This window comes from Lynx rufus, unplaced genomic scaffold, assembly GCF_022079265.1.
Source record: "Lynx rufus isolate CCGP_SWC_20201006 ecotype Redwood Valley unplaced genomic scaffold, mLynRuf1.p SCAF_21, whole genome shotgun sequence".
Taxonomy (NCBI): domain Eukaryota; kingdom Metazoa; phylum Chordata; class Mammalia; order Carnivora; family Felidae; genus Lynx; species Lynx rufus.
The window spans coordinates 11267515-11286275 of NW_025814836.1; the positions used below are offsets into that span (position 1 = coordinate 11267515).

The following is an 18761-nucleotide window of genomic DNA, read 5'->3' on the forward strand; positions in this document are numbered from 1 at the left end:
AGTGTTTGATTTTATACGTACGATTCTAGGGAATACTTTTTGTCTGTCTTCTCCAGCTATGTGAGGGTTGGGTCCCTAGGAGCTAGTGACTGGGTCTCTGGTTTCAGAGACCCAGTTGAACATTGGGGTCGATGTTGCCCTCCAAACATGGCTGTAAATGTGCTGTTCACATCGTCCCGTGTCTACTCAAGCTTGGTGGTATTAGATTTGTAACTTTTTTGCTAATCTGATAAACTAAAAGTGTTCTAGTTCACATTTTTCCAGTCATGAGAAGCGTGTTTATGATGCCCTGGAAACCTTAATGAAGATGAGCGCAAGAATGCGACTCTCCAGTAACATCGGATAAAACATCTGTTTAGCACTAAGCTCTGCTAGAAATATAAACATAACAGGGATCTCTTCTCAAAGAATCAGAGCCTTCCTTCAAAATCTTCCCCACCCACCGTGGCATCTACCTAAGATATTCTCCTTGGTCATGGGCCCCAGTATTTAAATATGAAAAGCACTCAGTGTTACCCTGAGTTTGTTGTTTTCCTTCAACAGTGAGAGCTGCTGCCTTGATGGTGTGGGGAGATGGTGGGGAAGGGAGAAACACATCTTGCTCCGGAGCACTAGCGGATGCAGGGGCAGGTAGGCCTGGTGGGATGCGGGCGTGAGCGAGCCACCTGAGAACCCACAGCCCTTCATCTCCAGGGCCATTGCATTTTGCCAGGGCTTTGGCTCATGTCCCCTTTGCCAAGGCGCCGGCCTCCATAGCGAGCATGGAAGGGCACACGGAGCATGTGCAGACCCACTCCCCGACCTCCGGCCCTGTTGCTGCATCCGCGTGAACACCCTGTTCTTCACACCCCTTGATCGACTACCCACCAGCAGTGCTGTGACTGGGAGACCCCTAAGGCTGGGTCCAGGATGAGCAGAGCAGACGGCAGGCAGAGAGGTGGTGTTGGCCGTGGGCAGGTGAGCATTAACCCGGCGTGTAACCGGTGCCGCCTGCATGTGGGGGGGACAGGATTTATTACCTTATTGTGGAGACTTGAGGCTTTTTGTTTAGACTTTTTCTCCCCCTTCGCAAACAGCTCTGTTTGAATCCCGTACTTTGGGCGTGTTTCCTCGGCAGATCCCTGGGAAAGCTGGTCCATGGAGCTCCTGAGCACGGCTTAGGAGCCCCTGCCCCCAGCTGCGGGACACGGAGGGTGCTGCAGACTCAATCCTCGGGTCTCTGTGGCCGGCTGCTTCCCCAGCGCTGACAACAGAGGCCAGTCTTGTCAGAGTGCCACTGAGCTGGACCGGCTCTGCCTCGCAGGGGTTTGTTTGTTCCCTGACAGAAGGATCATCTGTCTTCTGTGTTTGCCTGCTGTCTAGGGTAGAAGTCTTCAAGGCCTCACCCTGCGTTACCCTAAAGAGGGAAAGCGCCGAGGTGGGGCGCCTCCATCGCACCTGTCTTTGCTCTGGGCACCTTGGAAACGTGCCTGTTAATCCGGTACCAAGGAGCACTGGATGCTGCACTTTTACGTACCCAGGCTTTATTAGTATAATTGTTCTTGTCTCCACGGAGGTACCATGTTATCGCAGTACGTGCTGGGGTGTCAGGGGGCAGGGAAATCGAATTGGAGGAGTATCAGAGTATCAGAGGGGCGATACTCCCACTGCCTCTTTTGTTCACGGGTACCCATTCCAGGCCAGTGTCGTTCATCCTCTATGACAGTCCCTCAAGAGGCCACGTGTGTCACCCCTTCGCTAATGAGAATCAGCCACGGCAGGTTCCGGTGCCCTGGTCGTACCGCTCTGGAGCTTCGGGAGCACCTGCCACCTTCCTGGAGTGAGGGGAGACGGCAGCATGGCTGTGCCCCCTTGCCGTGGGACTTCCACCTGCGGTGCCCCGGCCCCGGCACCCCTGAGCCCACTTGAATGGAAGGCCCGGGTGAGACGGGGTGCAGGGGCTGGTAGCCACGTTCCGTCCCTCACATCTCACTAAGTGGTTTGCTTTAAAGGCAAGAGTTGCTCGTGCTCGTCCAAGTTGAGAGTACATTGTTCTCAATCTGAACTGGTAAAGAAAAAAAAAGCTTCTCAATTGCTGTGGAAGAACATAGAGATTTTGCTGTTGGGCCGGTAACTCTCTTAACATTAGGGCATCTTTGTGTGATCTGAATTCCAGCATCAAATAAAGAATGTCTGTGGTAAGGTCGAGGGGGGCCGACTTCCCTATGACTTGCGGAGGGAAGTTTGACCTGTTTCTAAGTAGAATTGTTACAAAGAGCGATGTGTGGAAGGAGAGCTATTTGAGAGTTGAGATAAAGGTGGGTTTGTGATTTCATGGGAACACGGGGAGCGATGAGGGGCACTTGTCTGTTGGGGTCGAAATCTCGAGTTCCTGATTGGTGAGCTCTGTCTCCATCTGCCAAGGAAAACATCACCTGTATAGGAAGAGTTCTTGTAGTTGGGTGAGACTGTGTTTCTTGTCTGTCCCCCCCGCCCCCACCATGGTGTGTGAACAACAACAACAAAAAGAATTTGACGTTCTGCAGTGGAGTTAGCTTACGGTGACGGTATATGCTTTTTCGATGGAACGTGCAGTCAGAAATGAGAAGTTAACCCCCTCAATGTCTTGTCCCTTTACATATGGGTGGAGATACCTGTAAGGCTCTTTATAGGTTTCCTTTCTTTCTTTCTTTCTGTGAGGGCTCAGGGCTTTGGGCTTGACAGAAGTGTCTGCCTACCCTGAGAGCCCTTAAGGAAGTGCCCACAATGGTCAGATGGCACGTGGGGTATACCGTGTGTTGGAGAGCCCCTCTCCCACACATAAGCACCTGGCTGTAGCATCCTTGCTGCCTGGCCGTACATCGGAAGAGGAATTTTCTGCTCCAGGTTGGTGGGAGGAAATTCAGATTTAAGCCCCAGCTCTGCCCCCGCCCCCCCCCCCCCCCGTAACAGAGTGATCCCAGTGGGTCATTTGGTTGTTTAGTCATTGTGTCCTCAGCTGTAAACAGGGTGAATACCATACCCACAGAGTTATCAGCAGTAAATGCAATCAGGCTTGTGAGGTGCCCACAGAAATCTTTATTACCTCCTTAGGCAGCCCTGCCTGACTTCAAGTAAATCCTACTTCGTGTTCTCAGATGCAGCCTGAATCTTCCCCCCTGTGCTGGTCCGAGTTCTGTGTTCCCATCCCCCGTGAGAGGGATTTCTGGTCCTTGCCCCTCCCGGGCTGTCACATGGATGTCCTCCCATTTAGTCTCATCTCTTTTAAACGGTAGAAACAGAAACCCAGTTTGAGGGGGCTCTCCTCTGGCCCCTTACTGTACTCACTCTCCCCTAATACGGTCTAAGACCACCTGACTTTTTTTTTTTTTTGGCAGCCACAACACCCCATCATCACATGCAGAAATTATATCCAATTAAATCTCCTAAGTCTTTTTCACACCTCCTACATTTGTGCATTTCTTTTTTTTGCACCCAAGTGTCCAAATAACATTATTTCCTCTCGATTGCAATTCCAATCTGTTGATCTTTTTAGCTCTTGACTCTGTTATTCAATGTATTTGCCATCTCCCCTGGAAACTTGGCATCCTTGAATTGGATAAACATTTGATCTGTGCTGTCGTTCAGGTAATTGATAAAAATGTTGAAACATACAGGACTCAGAAAGAGCCCTGTGGCCTTCCACCAGAGACCTTCCTTGGGCCATTCATTAATCAGCACATTGGAGGGTGAACTGCACATTCACCCAGCTGTTCAAATGTAGCTCAGCAAGGATATGATGAGATTTTAACAAGGCACTGTAGATAAAGTCTAGTGTCCCCACAATCTACCAATTAAAAAAATCCTCATGCTAAGAAGAAGAAAAATCCCCAAATCCCAGTCATTGTGGCGTGTGATGGTTTAAGGCTTATGACCCATGGCTTCACTCTGCTGCAGTACGTTTCTTTCATTCTGCCTTTGGTTGATAATACTGCTGGAGTGGAGCGGGGAGTGTTACGAACGGGTCACCTGGGTTTCGGGCTGTTATCTGCAGCAGAGTGGGATTGAGTGAAAGATGTTCAACTGATCTTTTTGGGGAGCCAAGGTCTTGAAGGGCACTGGTTTAGGACACCCTCTCCTGCCAGGACACCGAGCGTGGCTTCCACGGGCCGCTGTCCAGGCTGGTGGGTGGACACCCCCATGGCGTGGATGAAGAAATCCCCACTGCAGAGGGTACCTGGTCTTGGTAAAAATTGCAGCATGCCTCAGTGAAGGAGTCAGGCATGTGTCGGCCTCCAGCTGCTTAGCTAAGCACAGAGTGGAAAAAATACCTCTCTGGAGGTGTTAGAGCAGAATAATAAACACAGACGTGATAGAAGGTACAAAGGCCTTTGCAGGAGTGGGCGTGAAGGCCTAAGGGATGGCAGGAGATTGTGTATGGGGGTGGGGAGGACAGGACAGGCTGGAGTGTGATTCCCCTTCTCAGGCTTACTCCGCCACATTGTCCGAAGGCCAGAGCTGCGTGGAGCTACAGATGTACCCGGCTGTAAGACGTGAACTGCCACAGGCAAAGTTAGAAAACTGATGCAATGGAGTGAGCATTCTGCCGATGGGTCCTAGCAGATAGGGAGGGTCAGCCATGGGCTCCGTGGCAGAGGGCGGTGGCTTGTTTCTGCCCACGCCCTAGAGAGGTGCGTGCAGGCAGGCGCCTGTCGATGGGACCACTTACACCTGCCTCGGATGCTCAGCGCCCATTTCCCCAGGGAGTCTGCACCTGACTCTTCCTGAGGCCCCGCTGTTTGTGCCCCAAGGGCTCTGGCTGTGCTGAGTTCAGCGCCACAGCCCTGCCTGGCCTGGGGCATCGTTCTCAGTGCCCAGCCCATCTCTGAGCCTGTTTTCCTGCCTGCTGGGCTCTTTGTGGTCCTTGGTGCTGGATGGGCTACATGGCCTGCCTTTAGCTGTCCTTTTTACACCTCTGTGACCCACATGAGGGGCAGAATAAAATGCAGTGAACATTTATACTTAAAAAAGTGTGGCCAGGGGCGCCTGGGTGGCGCAGTCGGTTAAGCGTCCGACTTCAGCCAGGTCACGATCTCGCGGTCCATGAGTTCGAGCCCCGCGTCAGGCTCTGGGCTGATGGCTCAGAGCCTGGAGCCTGTTTCCGATTCTGTGTCTCCCTCTCTCTCTGACCCTCCCCCGTTCATGCTCTGTCTCTCTCTGTCCCAAAAATAAATAAACGTTGAAAAAAAAATTAAAAAAAAAAATAAAAAATAAATAAAAAAGTGTGGCAAAATACACTTAACATAAAGTTTGCCATCTTAGCCATGCTGAAGTGTACCGTCACGTTAAGTACATTCACATCGCCGTACAGCTCGCCTCCGGAACTCTCTTCATCTCGAAAGCATGAAACCCTGCACCCACTAAACTACCCCTCCCCAGGCCCCTTCCCCCTGCCCTGCAAGCACCATTCTGCTCTCCGTCTCTGTGAATTTGACTACTGTGTGTAGTGGAATTGCACAGTATTTGTACCTTCGTGACTGGCTAATTTCACTCAGCCGAATGTCCTCGAGGTTCATCCCCATGCAGCCTGTGTCAGAATTACCTTCCACTTTTTTTTTTAATGCTTATTTATTTTTGAGAGAGAGAGAGAGGGAGGGAGGGAGAGGGAAAGACAGCAAGTGGGGGAGGGCCAGAGAGAGAGGGAGATGCAGAATCTGAAGCAGGCTCCAGGCTCGGAGCTGTCAGCACAGAGTCTGACACGGGGCTCAAACTCACGAACTGTGAGATCTTGACCTGAGCCAAAGCCGGACGCTCAACTGACTGAGCCATGCAGGCATCCCAGAATTGCTTTCCTTTTTAAGGCTGAATCATGTTTCCATCGTATGAATAGACCACATTTTGTGTATCCATCCATCCATCAGTGGACACTTGAGTTGCTTCCTCCTTTTGGCTGTTGGGAATAATGCTGCTATGGACAATGGGTGTGCAATTCTCTGTACTTTTGTTTGGTTACTGACCATTGCCCGGATGACCATTCCCAAACTCCTTATTTTTATGATATCCATGCCCAGTCGCCTTTGTGGTCTTTTTTTTTTTTAATGTTTATTTTTGAGAGAGAGAGCGATCATGAGCAGGGGAGAAGCAGAGAGAGGGAGGGAGACACAGAATCTGAAGCAGGCTCCAGGCTCTGAGCTGTCAGCACAGAGCCCGACGTAGGGCTCAAACCCACGGACTGTGAGATCATGACCTGAGCTGAAGTAGGACGCTTAACTGACTGAGCCACCCAGGTACCCCCTCCGTGGTCTTCCTGTTGCTTTGAGAGTTCTGAGGTGACACATCCGGCTGGGGTTTTCTTCTTGGCTTCTTTAGTGCCTTCTGTTCCAGGCCTTTCTTTGCCCTTCTCTGGCATGCCTTGCCTCTTCCTGCTTTCCTTCAGACCTCTCCCTCCCTTTCTTCTCACCTGCTTAAATCCCTGCCACCTCAGCTCCAGGAGGTCCGTGCTGCCATCAGCAGCCCCTGCTGTGTGTGGCCCTCAGTTAGGCTCGTTTGTCCCAGGATGACTGTCTGGGCATTGGAGACCCAGCATCCTCTCATGTTTTGTGTGATGGCTCTTTGTAGTAGGTGTGAGCTGACTCCGTGGGCGTCCAGCAGGGGCATCTGTCTGAGCGCATCAAGCCCCACAGTGCCCTTTGTTAGGGCGGCCGTGGGTGAGCCTGGGAGCCTGCCCTGGAGAACTTGGACTGGGACGGTTTTAGGGCTCAGTGGGACCGGCCACTCCACGAAGGCAGGAATGTGTTGGTTCTGTTCACTGCTGACTTCCGGGTACCTGGAACGTTACGTATTAGCACACGGTAGGCATCTTATTAGTATTTGTTGGAAGAAAAAATAAACTTAGTCCCAAACCTGATGAAGTGGCTGACCTCAGGCCAAGTGGCAGGTGGTCCCTTCCCCTCTGACAAAGCCCCCAAATCAGGTGAAAAGCCTCAACAGTTGAAGAGACTGACCTTCAGCACCACATCCATGAGGAAGTGCACCACGGCACAGAGGGAGCTGTTGAGGGGGGTTTGTACACCCATAATCAGCTTGCCGAGATAACTGCCTAATTGAAACAGTACAGGTCACTTGAGGTAACTGGAACATTGGAAAATATTTTTGAAATGAGGATGTGAACTGGAGTGATGTAACACGTTCTATAAAAGCCCGTGAGATAGGATGGGGGCCACAGGGCCGACTTTTATTTGGAAGGTTAGCCTGGTTCTGAGCAGAAAATCCAAAGTCAAGAGAGAAGGGAAAAGGAGGCAGAAGGAGCACATATTTTCCAGGTCAGGCTGCAGCTCCTGTGTTGAGGAGGCTGCCCCGGGGAGGCCGGGCAGTGAAGCCTGATGCGTGTCCCCCGAGGGCCCGTGAGCAGCTGAGTGGGGGGTAGTGGGTGGGCATACCCAAGGGAGTCTCGTCCTTGGGTGCCGCTTCATCAAAAAGGCAACCAGCCATTGGGACTGGGAATAGTTACAGACGATTTGGGCTCTTACAAAGGTGCTTTTAAAATATAGGGACTTGGAGTGCCTGGGTGGCTCAGTTGGTTAAGTGTTTGACTTCGGCTTGGGTCATGATCTCATGGTTCGTGGGTTTAGCCCTGCATGGGGCTCTGTGCTGACAGCTCAGAGCCCGGAGCCTGCTTCAGATTCTCTGTCTCCCTCTCTCTCTGTCTCTCCCCCACCTTGTGCATACACACCATCTCTCTCTCTCTCTCTCTCTCTCTCAAAAATAAATAAACATTAAAATATCTCTATATCTATATATATCTATGTCTATAGGTAGATAGACCTATCTATATCTCTATATAGATCTAGAGATCTCGAGATAGAGGTAGATATAGATATCTATATCTAGATATAGATATAGATATCAAGATATAGATATAGATAGATATCTATCTATAGAGATAGATATAGATATAGATAGATATTTTAATGTTTATCTCTATACAGATATCTTTATATCTGTATCTATAGAGATATCTATAAAATATCTATCTCTATAGAGATAGATATAGATAGATCTAGAGATATCTATATAGAGATAGAGGTAGATAGGTATAGATATATCTATATAGAGATAGATATATAGAGATAGAGATAGATATTTTAATGTTTATTTATCTCTATATAGATATCTCTATATAGAGTGCCTTATCTAGATATCTCTATATCTAGATATCTCTATATCTATATAGATATATATAGATATATAGATATCTCTATATATATAGAGATATCTATATATGAATATATGTGAATATCTATAGAGATATGTGAATATCTATAGAGATATGTGAATATCTATAGAGATAGATATAGAGATAGATAGATAGATATAGGGGCACTGGGTGGTTCAGTCAGTTAAGTGTCTGACTTTGGCTCAGGTCATGATCTCATGGTCTGTGAGTTCGAGCCCCGTGTTGGCGCTCTTCTGACAGCTCAGAGCCTGGAGCCTGCTTCTGATTCTGTGTCTCCCTCTCTCTCTGCCCTCCCTTGCTCATGCTCTGTCTCTGTGTCTCTCAAAAATAAATAAACATAAAATAATTGAAAAAAATATATATATATGGACTTGGGGGCACCAGCGTGGCTCAGTTGGTTAATTGTGACTTCAGCTCAGGTCATAATCTCATGGTTTATGAGTTTGAGCCCCGTATTGGGTTCTGTGCTAACAGTGCAGAGCCTGCTTGGGATTCTCTCTTCCCTTCTCTCTCTGCCCCTCCCCCACTTGTCTTTTCTCTCTCGCTCTCAAATAAATAAACATTTTTTTAAAAGTTTTAAAATATAAGGACTTGGAATATTGGACTTTTGATATTTTCAGATTAGAAAAGAGTTTGGAGTCACCATCAAGGCAGCAAAGTTGTTCTCATGAAGACCCAGGAAAATAGGTGTTGTTCCTCTGTTTGAGCAAATACAGCTTTATTCTGCACCAGCCTGTGTGGCTCCAGATGCTTTATGTGATGGGGACACTGGGGCTTATGTTCCCTCCAATCTTTGAAGTACTTCCCAGTGAAGTTTCCATTTCTTCATCAGAGAGGCAGGATGTAAACATCTCAGCCCGCTTTGTGAATTCTTTGCCCAGCGCACTCTGTTAATGTTCAGAGCCTTCAGGGCTACGTCTTATGTGTGAATGGGTTTTTAGATTATGTTTATATGTATGACAGAGATGGCTCTTCTGTGGGGCAGTGGAGGACAATTTGCATGTTGAAAATTACACTTAATTTTTAATTTCTGTTCCGAAAGCCACCTGCGCGATGCAATCCCTTACATTCTTGTGATTGTGGGTAGTTATTGAATGTGTCAGGTTGTGAGGACTGCTTGCCGTGTGTAAGATATCAATGTACATATACAGTGTAAACACATTCTCTTTGAGGCATGAAGATAAAAAGGCTTAACATGAATTGTGTCTGTTTACACTTACACAGAAAATTCTACTATAACAAACTTTGCAGTATCCACAGTGTTTATTATCACAACATTGTTTCTCCTCCCCCACCCCACCCCCCTTTCTGATTTTTTGGTTCGTTGAAGTCTGGGAGGGAGTGGGTGGAAAGAGACCCATGCCACCCCTTTCCTGAGCACATGGAGGGTGTGCTGAGACAAGCCGGAGTAGGCGCTGCAGATTCAGCAGCCGCGGGTGGACCGTGAGGTGCTAAGGACACTCTGTCTCCACCTGATTTTCCTTCTGCTTTGCTGTGCTTCGTGCAGTTTCTATGGGTTGCTTGGGGATTTTCTGGTAGAGTGAGGATCGAATTAAGAAATGCAGGTGCACAGGTTTTACGTGTGCCACATTGCATGTGTGAGTGGGTGGGGAGGGTAGTGACGCACGAGGGGGGTTACATGATTACTTTCTAGGGCAGTGGTTCTCGCAGGGTGGTGCCCAGACCAGCAGGCTCAGCATCACTGGGCACTTATTAGACATGCAAATTCTTGGGTCCCTGCGTCTGTGTGTTAACAAGCCCACCAGGTGGTTGTGATGAACGCTCAGGGTTTTGAAGGCTGTTCTTACCTGCAAAACCAAGTTGACCTCGTAACGGCTCATCTCAGACTGCTTTCTGGCTTCTGCCCTGCAGTTGCTCTTGTTTCTCTGTCCACAGGCTCTACTCCTGGGGGTTCCCAGGCACCTCCACGTGTGTGCACCCCCCTCTGACTGGTGCCCTGGCCCCCTGCCTTTCCTGGCAAGGCCCTGCTCATTCTTCAGACCATCTTCAGGGATCCCCTCCTCGGAGATGGCTTCCTGACCTCCCCAGAGGTGGGGAGTCATGGGCCCCCTTCTTTGTGGTCCTGCAGCCCTGTTCACTGACCTATTAAAACTTTTAGTTCATTTAGGGGCGCCTGGGTGGCGCAGTCGGTTAAGCGTCCGACTTCAGCCAGGTCACGATCTCGCGGTCCGTGAGTTCGAGCCCTGCGTCGGGCTCTGGGCTGATGGCTCAGAGCCTGGAGCCTGTTTCCGACTCTGTGTCTCCCTCTCTCTCTGCCCCTCCCCCGTTCATGCTCTGTCTCTCTCTGTCCCAAAAATAAATAAACGTTGAAAAAAAAAAATTTTAAAACTTTTAGTTCATTTAATTTGCCACTGGCTGGAGAGGTGGTTGTTCAGCCCCTTTGTACAAAATTCAGTTAGACATGAATGTCCTCCTAGCATCTTAACACCAGTGTGACTTTCACAGAGTCTAGAGATTTTTTTCTTAAGTTTATTTATTTATTTTGAGAGAGACAGAGAGCAAGGGAGGGGCAGAGAGAGGGGGTAAGAGAAAGAATCCCAAGCAGGCTCCGCACTGTCAGCACAGAACCTGATGTGGGGCTCGAACCCACAAACCCTGAGATCATGACCTGAGTTGAAATCAAGAGTCAGATACTTAACCGACTGAGCCACCCAGGTGCCTGTAGAGTTTTTATAGTACCAAGTTATTCCAAAGAACCCATTTTAAGGGATATAAAGAACTTGTATAGAGGGCCACTGTCTGAAAAGAAAAAAAAAGGAGGGGGGTTGTTATGTTGGGATTTTACCACCAGAACCAGACATGACAGCTGGTTGACGATCATTTTACTCATTATCTGCCTGTGGACCTGTAGTAAAATGAGGCTAATTATGCTTCCCAATGTCTTTTATTTCCAATCCTGCAAGCTAAGACTGCCCCATATTTTTAAAGAAGAGTTGATCAGAGTTGAAAACATTTTAATTAGGTAACTACCTCTGATCATCTTTAATGGAATTGGTGTCAGAAGGCTAATCAACAGATTTGTTCATTTTCCCCTTTGTTGTTCATATTTAGATTGGGGCAACAAAATGGGGGAGTGTGTATGTTTTTTTTATTCATGTTTATTTATGTAGTAACATGGCCTAAAGCCCCTTGCCAGCCACAGGAACATGAAAGCCCTATCTGATCTTTACGACATCTTCCTTCGGGTAGGTATGAACAGCCCATTTTGCAGGTGAAGAGAATGAGGCTGAGGAAGGGTATGTGCCCCCTTGAGGGTAGGAGCCAGTAAATGGAACTTGGGACTCAGACCTAAGTCATCCCATTTTTCTTTTTCTAGGACACAAGATTGTGTTTCGCGTAGAGCATGCCAAAGTGGCCATCGATTTCCTCCTCTATCTCTTTCACATACTTAGATTCATAGCTTTTTTTTGGGGGGGGGTGGTTTCTCAGGCAGATGCTTTTTATTAACCCTTCTTATATTAGCAGTTCTTAGGTATTTGTTTCCCAAATATGTATCGTTTGTTTATGTCGTTCACTTAGGTCCCTAGAGCAGAAATTCTACCCTTTGATGTTTTAAAAATACATAGGAAATTTTGGGGGAGCAGCATTCTTTCAACTAAAAGACTTAATTTAAAATTTTAGTTTGGGGGAAGTGATTTCTACCCCCCCCCCAGGTCCTCGCCTGCCTGTCTGCTTGCCTGCCTCCCTCCAAAGGGTCCTGGCCTGGGGTACCAGACCACCCCTGCCTCTCCCCTCCTCATCCCTCCCCGTGCCCTCTGCTCCTGCCTTGGCAGTCTGTTCATGCTGCCCCTACCTTCCACAGTGTTCTTTCTCTCTGCTTCCTGTTTGCTTTCACTTCCATAAGCTTTGATTATTCTTTATGGGGCCAGCCTGAGAGCTCACATTCCAATGCCTTTCGTAAAGTCGAGTTGTTTTTTTGTGTTTTTTTTTGTGTGTGTGTGTGTGTGTTTTTTTTGATATCTGCTGCTTTGAAAAGGGAGAAACAGTGTTTTGCAATTTCCTTTTAATCATCAGTGAGTAGTAGCAAGGGTGTGTCTGTCTCTCCTTAGTGTGCTGTGTGGAATATTGACTCCCTTAATGCTTGTATTATTTCACGGCCCCAATGAAGTATGCTGCATTCTCTTTCCTGTTTGTGGCTTGTGCCTTCTGGACACTGTGTTATCATTCCCGGCCCAGCTGGGTTTTCCTTTTTCTGTTCCTATCACAAAATACCCCAAAGGCAAACAGTGTCGCTCCTGGAATCCAAAACACCCAGTAGCCGGGTCCTGCCTCGCACTTTGTGGCTTGGGCTTGTCTTCTCTTCAGGAATAAGTGGTTAGTTTCTTCCTTGTTTTTCCCCCCCCCCCTTTTCTTTTCTTCTATAAATGGGGGAAAAGTGTCCAGTGTGGAAACAGTTCTTTCATTTGAAGAATCTGTCCATATCAGCTCTGTATCATGGCTCATTAACTGAGTGGTCTACACGGCAAAGCCGGTTCTTTCCCAGTGTCTTTGATCGCAGTATAAACTTTTGGCAGACTTTGGTTATGAGGCTTCATGCTCTTTCACTGGGTCCCGAGCTTTCTGGTCTGCAGGAAATGATAGCAAACTAATTGCTGCCTAACACCTTATAATAGGATCAAACATATGCTGAATGCAAAACCAGACCACATCCAAGTACTCCTCTCTAAAAACTTCTGTTTATCATTTCAGAGTAAACTAATACGCTTAGTTTATAACGGCATAGAAGGAATGTAAAATTTTAGGCGGGCCTAGGAAAAAATGAATAGTTCAAAAGCAAAGAAGACTTGCGTATTGAGTCACTGACCTGAAACTATCATTGGGTGACATTTCTTGATTTTGAGAGAATTCTAGTGGCACCTATCTAGTGGCATCTGATAGATGCTTTGTTCTCCCCATCCCACCTTAGGCTCACCTTGGCCCCCAGCCAGGCAGCACATCTTTACGAAGCTGCTGGATGTCAGACGTGTATGTTATGCTGGATGTTAGGCATGGGAGACAGGCAGAAAACTGTACAGAGCCTCTCATTTCCATGAGGGTAATAGACAGTGATCACTCAGCTAAATACATCCTTTCAGGGCCTGACACTTTTCAGACATGAAAAGTGCTGTAAAAATAGTGAAATAGGGAAATGAGGTGGGGGGAGAGAGTTAGGGGGAGATTCTCAAAGCTAGGGTGTTGGGGCAAAGCTCTGATGAGGTGACAGGACGAGAGTGGAGGGCTGTCCGTGTGACAGGGGACACACTTCAGACAGCAGGGGATAAGGAAGGAAGGCGCTGGGCAGCTACAGTGTGCTAAGCAAGAACATACCGGCAGCTGAGATAGAAGTAGACAGGGACAGAGACGGGATGGTGGGGAAGGTGTAGATGCGGCTGGAGATGACAGTGGCTCAGACCAGGGCTAGAGCAGTGGAAACGGACAGATGTAGTAAAATCCATTCATTCTACGTGTGAATTAATGGTGTGCCCACCATACATCAAGGACTGCTTCAGGCACTGGGAGTGTCGTGGTGGGTGAAATAGAAAATAATCTTCTGTCCTCCTGGAGCTGACACTAGTGGGACAGATCAGTGGGGGAGACCCTGGGATGAGAAGAAGGCCAGAGGAAGGCAGACATGCCCTGGGTGGGGTGGGGGTGGGGGGAGGGGAGTGAATGGGGCAATGGAGAAACAGTGTACAGAAGAAGTGGGGTGTAATGGTGGGAAGAACATCCCAGCTTCCCACAGGCTTGGAAGCTGGAGCCAAGAGGACTGTCATTTTTTGTTTGTTTGTTTTGTTTTTTCAGCTTTTTTTTTTTTGAGATATTGACATTAATACACATCAGTTTAAGGGCACAGTGTACTGATTGGATACGTGTATGTATTACAGAATGATTACCATGATAAAGTTAGCTAACACCTCCACATCCTCTTACATAAGTAAAATTTGTGTGTACAGTGTGTGTGTGTGTCTAGATAACATTTACGATCTACTCCCCTAACAACTTCCAGGAATACAGTGTTGTCAGTTCCAGTCACCGAGCTGTGCCTTAGCTCCCCAGGTCTTCTTTATCTTAGAGCGAGGACTTTGTACCGTTTGACCAACACCTCCCCACTTCCCCCACCTCCCGGCCCCTGACACCTACCATTCTAACTCCGTTTCTGTGAATTTGACTTTTTTTTAGATTCTGTGTATATGTGAGAACACAAAACGTTTGTCTCTCCATCTGACATGGCAGATAGCATAATGCCCAAGAGGATGGGATCTGTACAGTGTAAAGGGAGAGAGAGGAATCAGGAATGAGCCCTTGATTTTGGACACGAGCAATTCAGAAAATGGGGTGTCACTGACCCAGATAGGAGAGTGCAGGAGGCAGATTTTGTCGGAGGAAGGGAATGTGTTATCAGACACCTAAATGGAGATGTTGAGTAGGCAGATGGACATGCGACTCTGGAGCTGCCACTGGCTTGCGTTTGACAATCATCTAGTGTATGGGTGGCACAGGAAGCCAGCTGTCCATGTGAGAGGACAGAGAGGGGGGAGGCTGAGGCCAGAGGCCAGCATTTAGAGGTCAGGTAGGACCTGAGGGTGGTGAGTGGGTGTGTGGAATCAGAGAGGCCTCGAGAAGGAGGCAATGTCAGATAACTGGAAGGATCAAGTAAGATTAGGACAGGGAATTGTTATTGGCTTTGATAATGTCATCAGGGGCTTTGCAAAGAGTTGTTTGGTACCATGACTGGGACAGAAGTTTAGCTGGAGGAGTTTTGGGGGTAACCAGTTGGTGAGAATACTAGGAGCTGGAACTATCCAGAAACCACGTGTCAAGCTTTGCTGTGAAGGGGCCAGCATCTTACATATGTCACCTGTGCAAAGGGGTGATGATATTACGGAGTGTGAAGTACTATTGAGAGCATCACGTGAGATGAGACACAATGAAACAAAGCTTCCCTCACAGCCTTTTTCCAGCATGGGATGTTCTCAGAGCCCTGGTTTCTCCCATTTTCTTCTTTGTTGTAGAGGTTTCCTTTGCTCATCAGCAAAAGAGGGGAACTGGACCAAATGAGGTTTCAAGTTGTAGGTTCTCAAGCTTTGACTGCTTCTCTGCTCTTGGGTCCCCTGGACCCCACCCCCTGACTGCCATTCTCTGTCCAGTTCCTGTCTATGGTTCTGTCCCCCACTGGACTGGTCTTCCCTTTTTCCTCAGCTGCTCCACTTTGATTCTGTCTTGCACTTGACCACAGATTAATCCTCCAAAAAAAGGTCTCCCTTGGGCTTCTCTTCCACTCGAGAGTCTTGAGAGGGGCCTCATTCCTGAGACGAAAGTTTCCATCCCCATGTGTGACCTTTTGTGACTTGGACTCTACCAAACTCGTTTCTTCTCTACATCCCTGGCCATCAGTGTTGCTGTCCCTTGAGTATATATGCTTTCCCTTTTCTCTGGCCTCTGGAATGTTAATACCCAGTTTTAAGTCCTACCCATCCTCTAGGAGTCAGGGCATGCACAGGGCTTTCCTCGGCCCTGCCACAGAAAGGACCTCCTCTCTGTGGGTAGCTCCAAGGCTGTCTGTCCTGCCCAGTTCGGTTCACATCTAGAGTGGACTTGCACTCTACACACCACTGACCAGCTTCTGCCACATACGACAGTTGTTTGTCGTGGGTCTTAGCTCTTGGCATTTGCCGTGAGCCTCTTCAGAGGGCAGGTACCACTTCTTTGCGCTTCCTACAGCATCATATGTGTTGAGTGCTCCAAAAATTAATGAATTACACCAGTCAGAAAACTTGACTCTATCTGAGAAGCTTTAATGGAAGGTTTGTGATTATTAAAGCCTAAGAAAGGGTACTAACCAAGGTGTGTGTGTGTGTGTGTGTGTGTGTGTGTGTATGTGTTTAGAATTTTAAAAATAAAAGTTTCCAATATCAAGGCTGTTCTATCAAAAGCATTTCAAATCTGCAGATGCCTTGGTCCAGCAATTCTACTTCTAGGGACTTATCTCAGGAAAATAGTCTTAGATATCTGCCGAGAATGTTCCCTGGAATGTTCCTTATGGTGAGAAAAATTGGACATAACCTAAATATCCAACAGTACGGGATTGGTTTTTTAAAAAATAAAAGAACTCATGGTGCATATTCACAGCCTAGAATCACTGTCTCCTTAAAGTGATAACGTAGAAGGACATTTATTGATTTGGTGAAATGTTCATATTAAGTGAAGGAAGTGTATTTGAAAACGTGGTATTATTGCCTGATTTCCTTTACCTTAATCAAATTCCTTACAGAGAGAGGATCACTGACATAGGAACTGTTAACAGTGATTATCTTTGGACGTTGAGACATGGATGAGTTTTACTGTCTTTTGGCTATTCTGTTGCCTAACCTTCCTATGGGAAGCCTGCTTTCTTGATTCTTGATTCATAAAATATTAGAGTTGGGATTGCATATCCCTTTTATTCATAGAAACCGTGCATTCTTGCCTTTCTGTTAAATTAGCCTTTGTATCTACATTCACGCAGATTAGGGAAGAACACAAGGCCACCTGGCCCGCATCAGATGGTAGCAAGAAATGTGGGAATGTGCTTCTTTGTGTCCCTACTTTCTAGGTCAGGGTGACTGTTCTCCAGTATCAACTGCTGCTTGGTGTCCTTGAGGCTCGACGTGGTAGGAAGTTGTTATGTGGCTGCTGAGCTGTTTGTTCAGACTTTGGGCACTGGTGCTCTGCGGAAGGGGTGGGGGGTGAGCGGCCTGGCAGCTCTGGAGCCTGCAGCCTTGATTCCCGCATGTGCTTCTCGTGTATGACCCCGGGCTCAGAACTGTGGTTTACACATAAGTGGGACGGGGACGGCATCCCCCATGGTCGCCGTGTATGTTGCACAACGTCCGGCCCAGAGTAGACGCTTCACGAATGACAGCTGACCAAGTAGAGACTCAGATAGTCCGCCTGTGGCCCTATACCTAAAGCTGGTCTGCTGCGAAGAACTGAGTCTTATTTCTTTAATAATAACAATAATAAGATAGGTTTCCTGAAAACTGACCATATTGTGGGTTGGGAAGTAGTTCTGAAAATGATTTCCTTTTGACTCAGACGTGTCCCGCCCTTGCCCTCTTGTCTCCCTTCCAGTCTGCGGGCCGGGCATCGATATCCGTAACGACTATCAGCAGCTGAAGCGCCTGGAGAACTGCACGGTGATCGAGGGCTACCTCCACATCCTGCTCATCTCCAAGGCAGAGGACTACCGCAGCTACCGCTTCCCCAAGCTCACGGTCATCACCGAGTACTTGCTGCTGTTCCGCGTGGCCGGCCTCGAGAGCCTCGGGGACCTCTTCCCGAACCTCACGGTCATCCGCGGCTGGAAACTCTTCTACAACTACGCCCTGGTCATCTTTGAGATGACCAATCTCAAGGATATTGGGCTTTACAATCTGAGGAACATTACCCGGGGGGCCATCAGGATTGAGAAAAATGCTGACCTCTGTTACCTCTCCACGGTGGACTGGTCCCTAATCCTGGATGCGGTGTCTAATAACTACATCGTGGGAAACAAGCCCCCAAAGGAATGCGGGGACCTGTGTCCGGGGACGATGGAGGAGAAGCCCTTGTGCGAGAAGACGACCATCAACAATGAATACAACTACCGCTGCTGGACGACCAACCGCTGCCAGAAAAGTAAGAATGGTGCTGATGTGGCTTTCCCTGTGCCGCTTCTCTTTCCCCTCCTTCTCTCCCTTGCCCTCCTCCTCTTGGAACGCACGGGTTCTGCCGGGGGTTCTGCTGGGAGGGTGCGGTGACGTGGCACTGAGGACACGTCCGCCTGCCGTGTGCCGGTGGGGGTCTTGGTTGGCTTCCTTTTGCATCCAGGAACTCATGGGATGCAGGACTGTGGCATGGCTGCCATCAAGACCATTCAAATCGTGTACTAGAAATAATCCACCACCCTTCTGGGCTAGAAGCTTGCTCACCGACCTTCAGCTTTGGATTTCTGATGAGAAAGGTGATCCGCTGGGTTTGGAAGGGCCTACGCCCTGGCAGTCAGGGGCTGCTTAGGGATCAACTCGTTCATCCTTTGCACGAAAAGAGATCTTTTGGCATGGCGGGACTTCCTTAGCATGAATATACTTGGAATATGGTTGAATAAAGGAAAAGTAAAGAGCTAATGCAATTCACATCCTGTGAAAATGGTGACCTCCACTCCCTCCTTGGTCCCCAGTGATGTTATGATGCTTACGTGTTGCTGGTTTATGATGGAGCACCTGGCCATGGTGCGAGAGCCCTGGACCAGGTTTCAGGAATCCCACATTCAGGCTGTACTTGAAGGTGGCTGTGTAGTGAGTACAGTTGTACACCCCGGTGCTTCCATTTCCTTTCTTTCTATCTTTTTTTTTTTTTTTTTCGCCCCCTGAAGAGTTGTACAGGTCTTATGAAATCACTCAGTGGAAGAATTTTGAAATATGCCCACTGCTCTTCTGGTCCAGGTGGTGGTATTCTGAACCTTCTTGTTCATCAGCAGTCTGCCCGTTTTACGCCTGAGTATAACCAGACTCTTGAATTATTGTGATCAATACCTTGAGACCCAAGT

General features: G+C 48.0%; 1 protein-coding gene across 1 annotated transcript in view; it reads left to right on the top strand.

Moving 5' to 3' along the window:
- The window catches only part of IGF1R (insulin like growth factor 1 receptor), a 304390-nt gene that overhangs the window by 37953 nt on the left and 247676 nt on the right, over window positions 1-18761 (top strand). The window contains exon 2 of the mRNA XM_047086603.1: window positions 17306-17851. Coding sequence (XP_046942559.1) covers window positions 17306-17851 — 546 coding nt within the window. The remainder of the gene's footprint in view (window positions 1-17305; window positions 17852-18761) is intronic.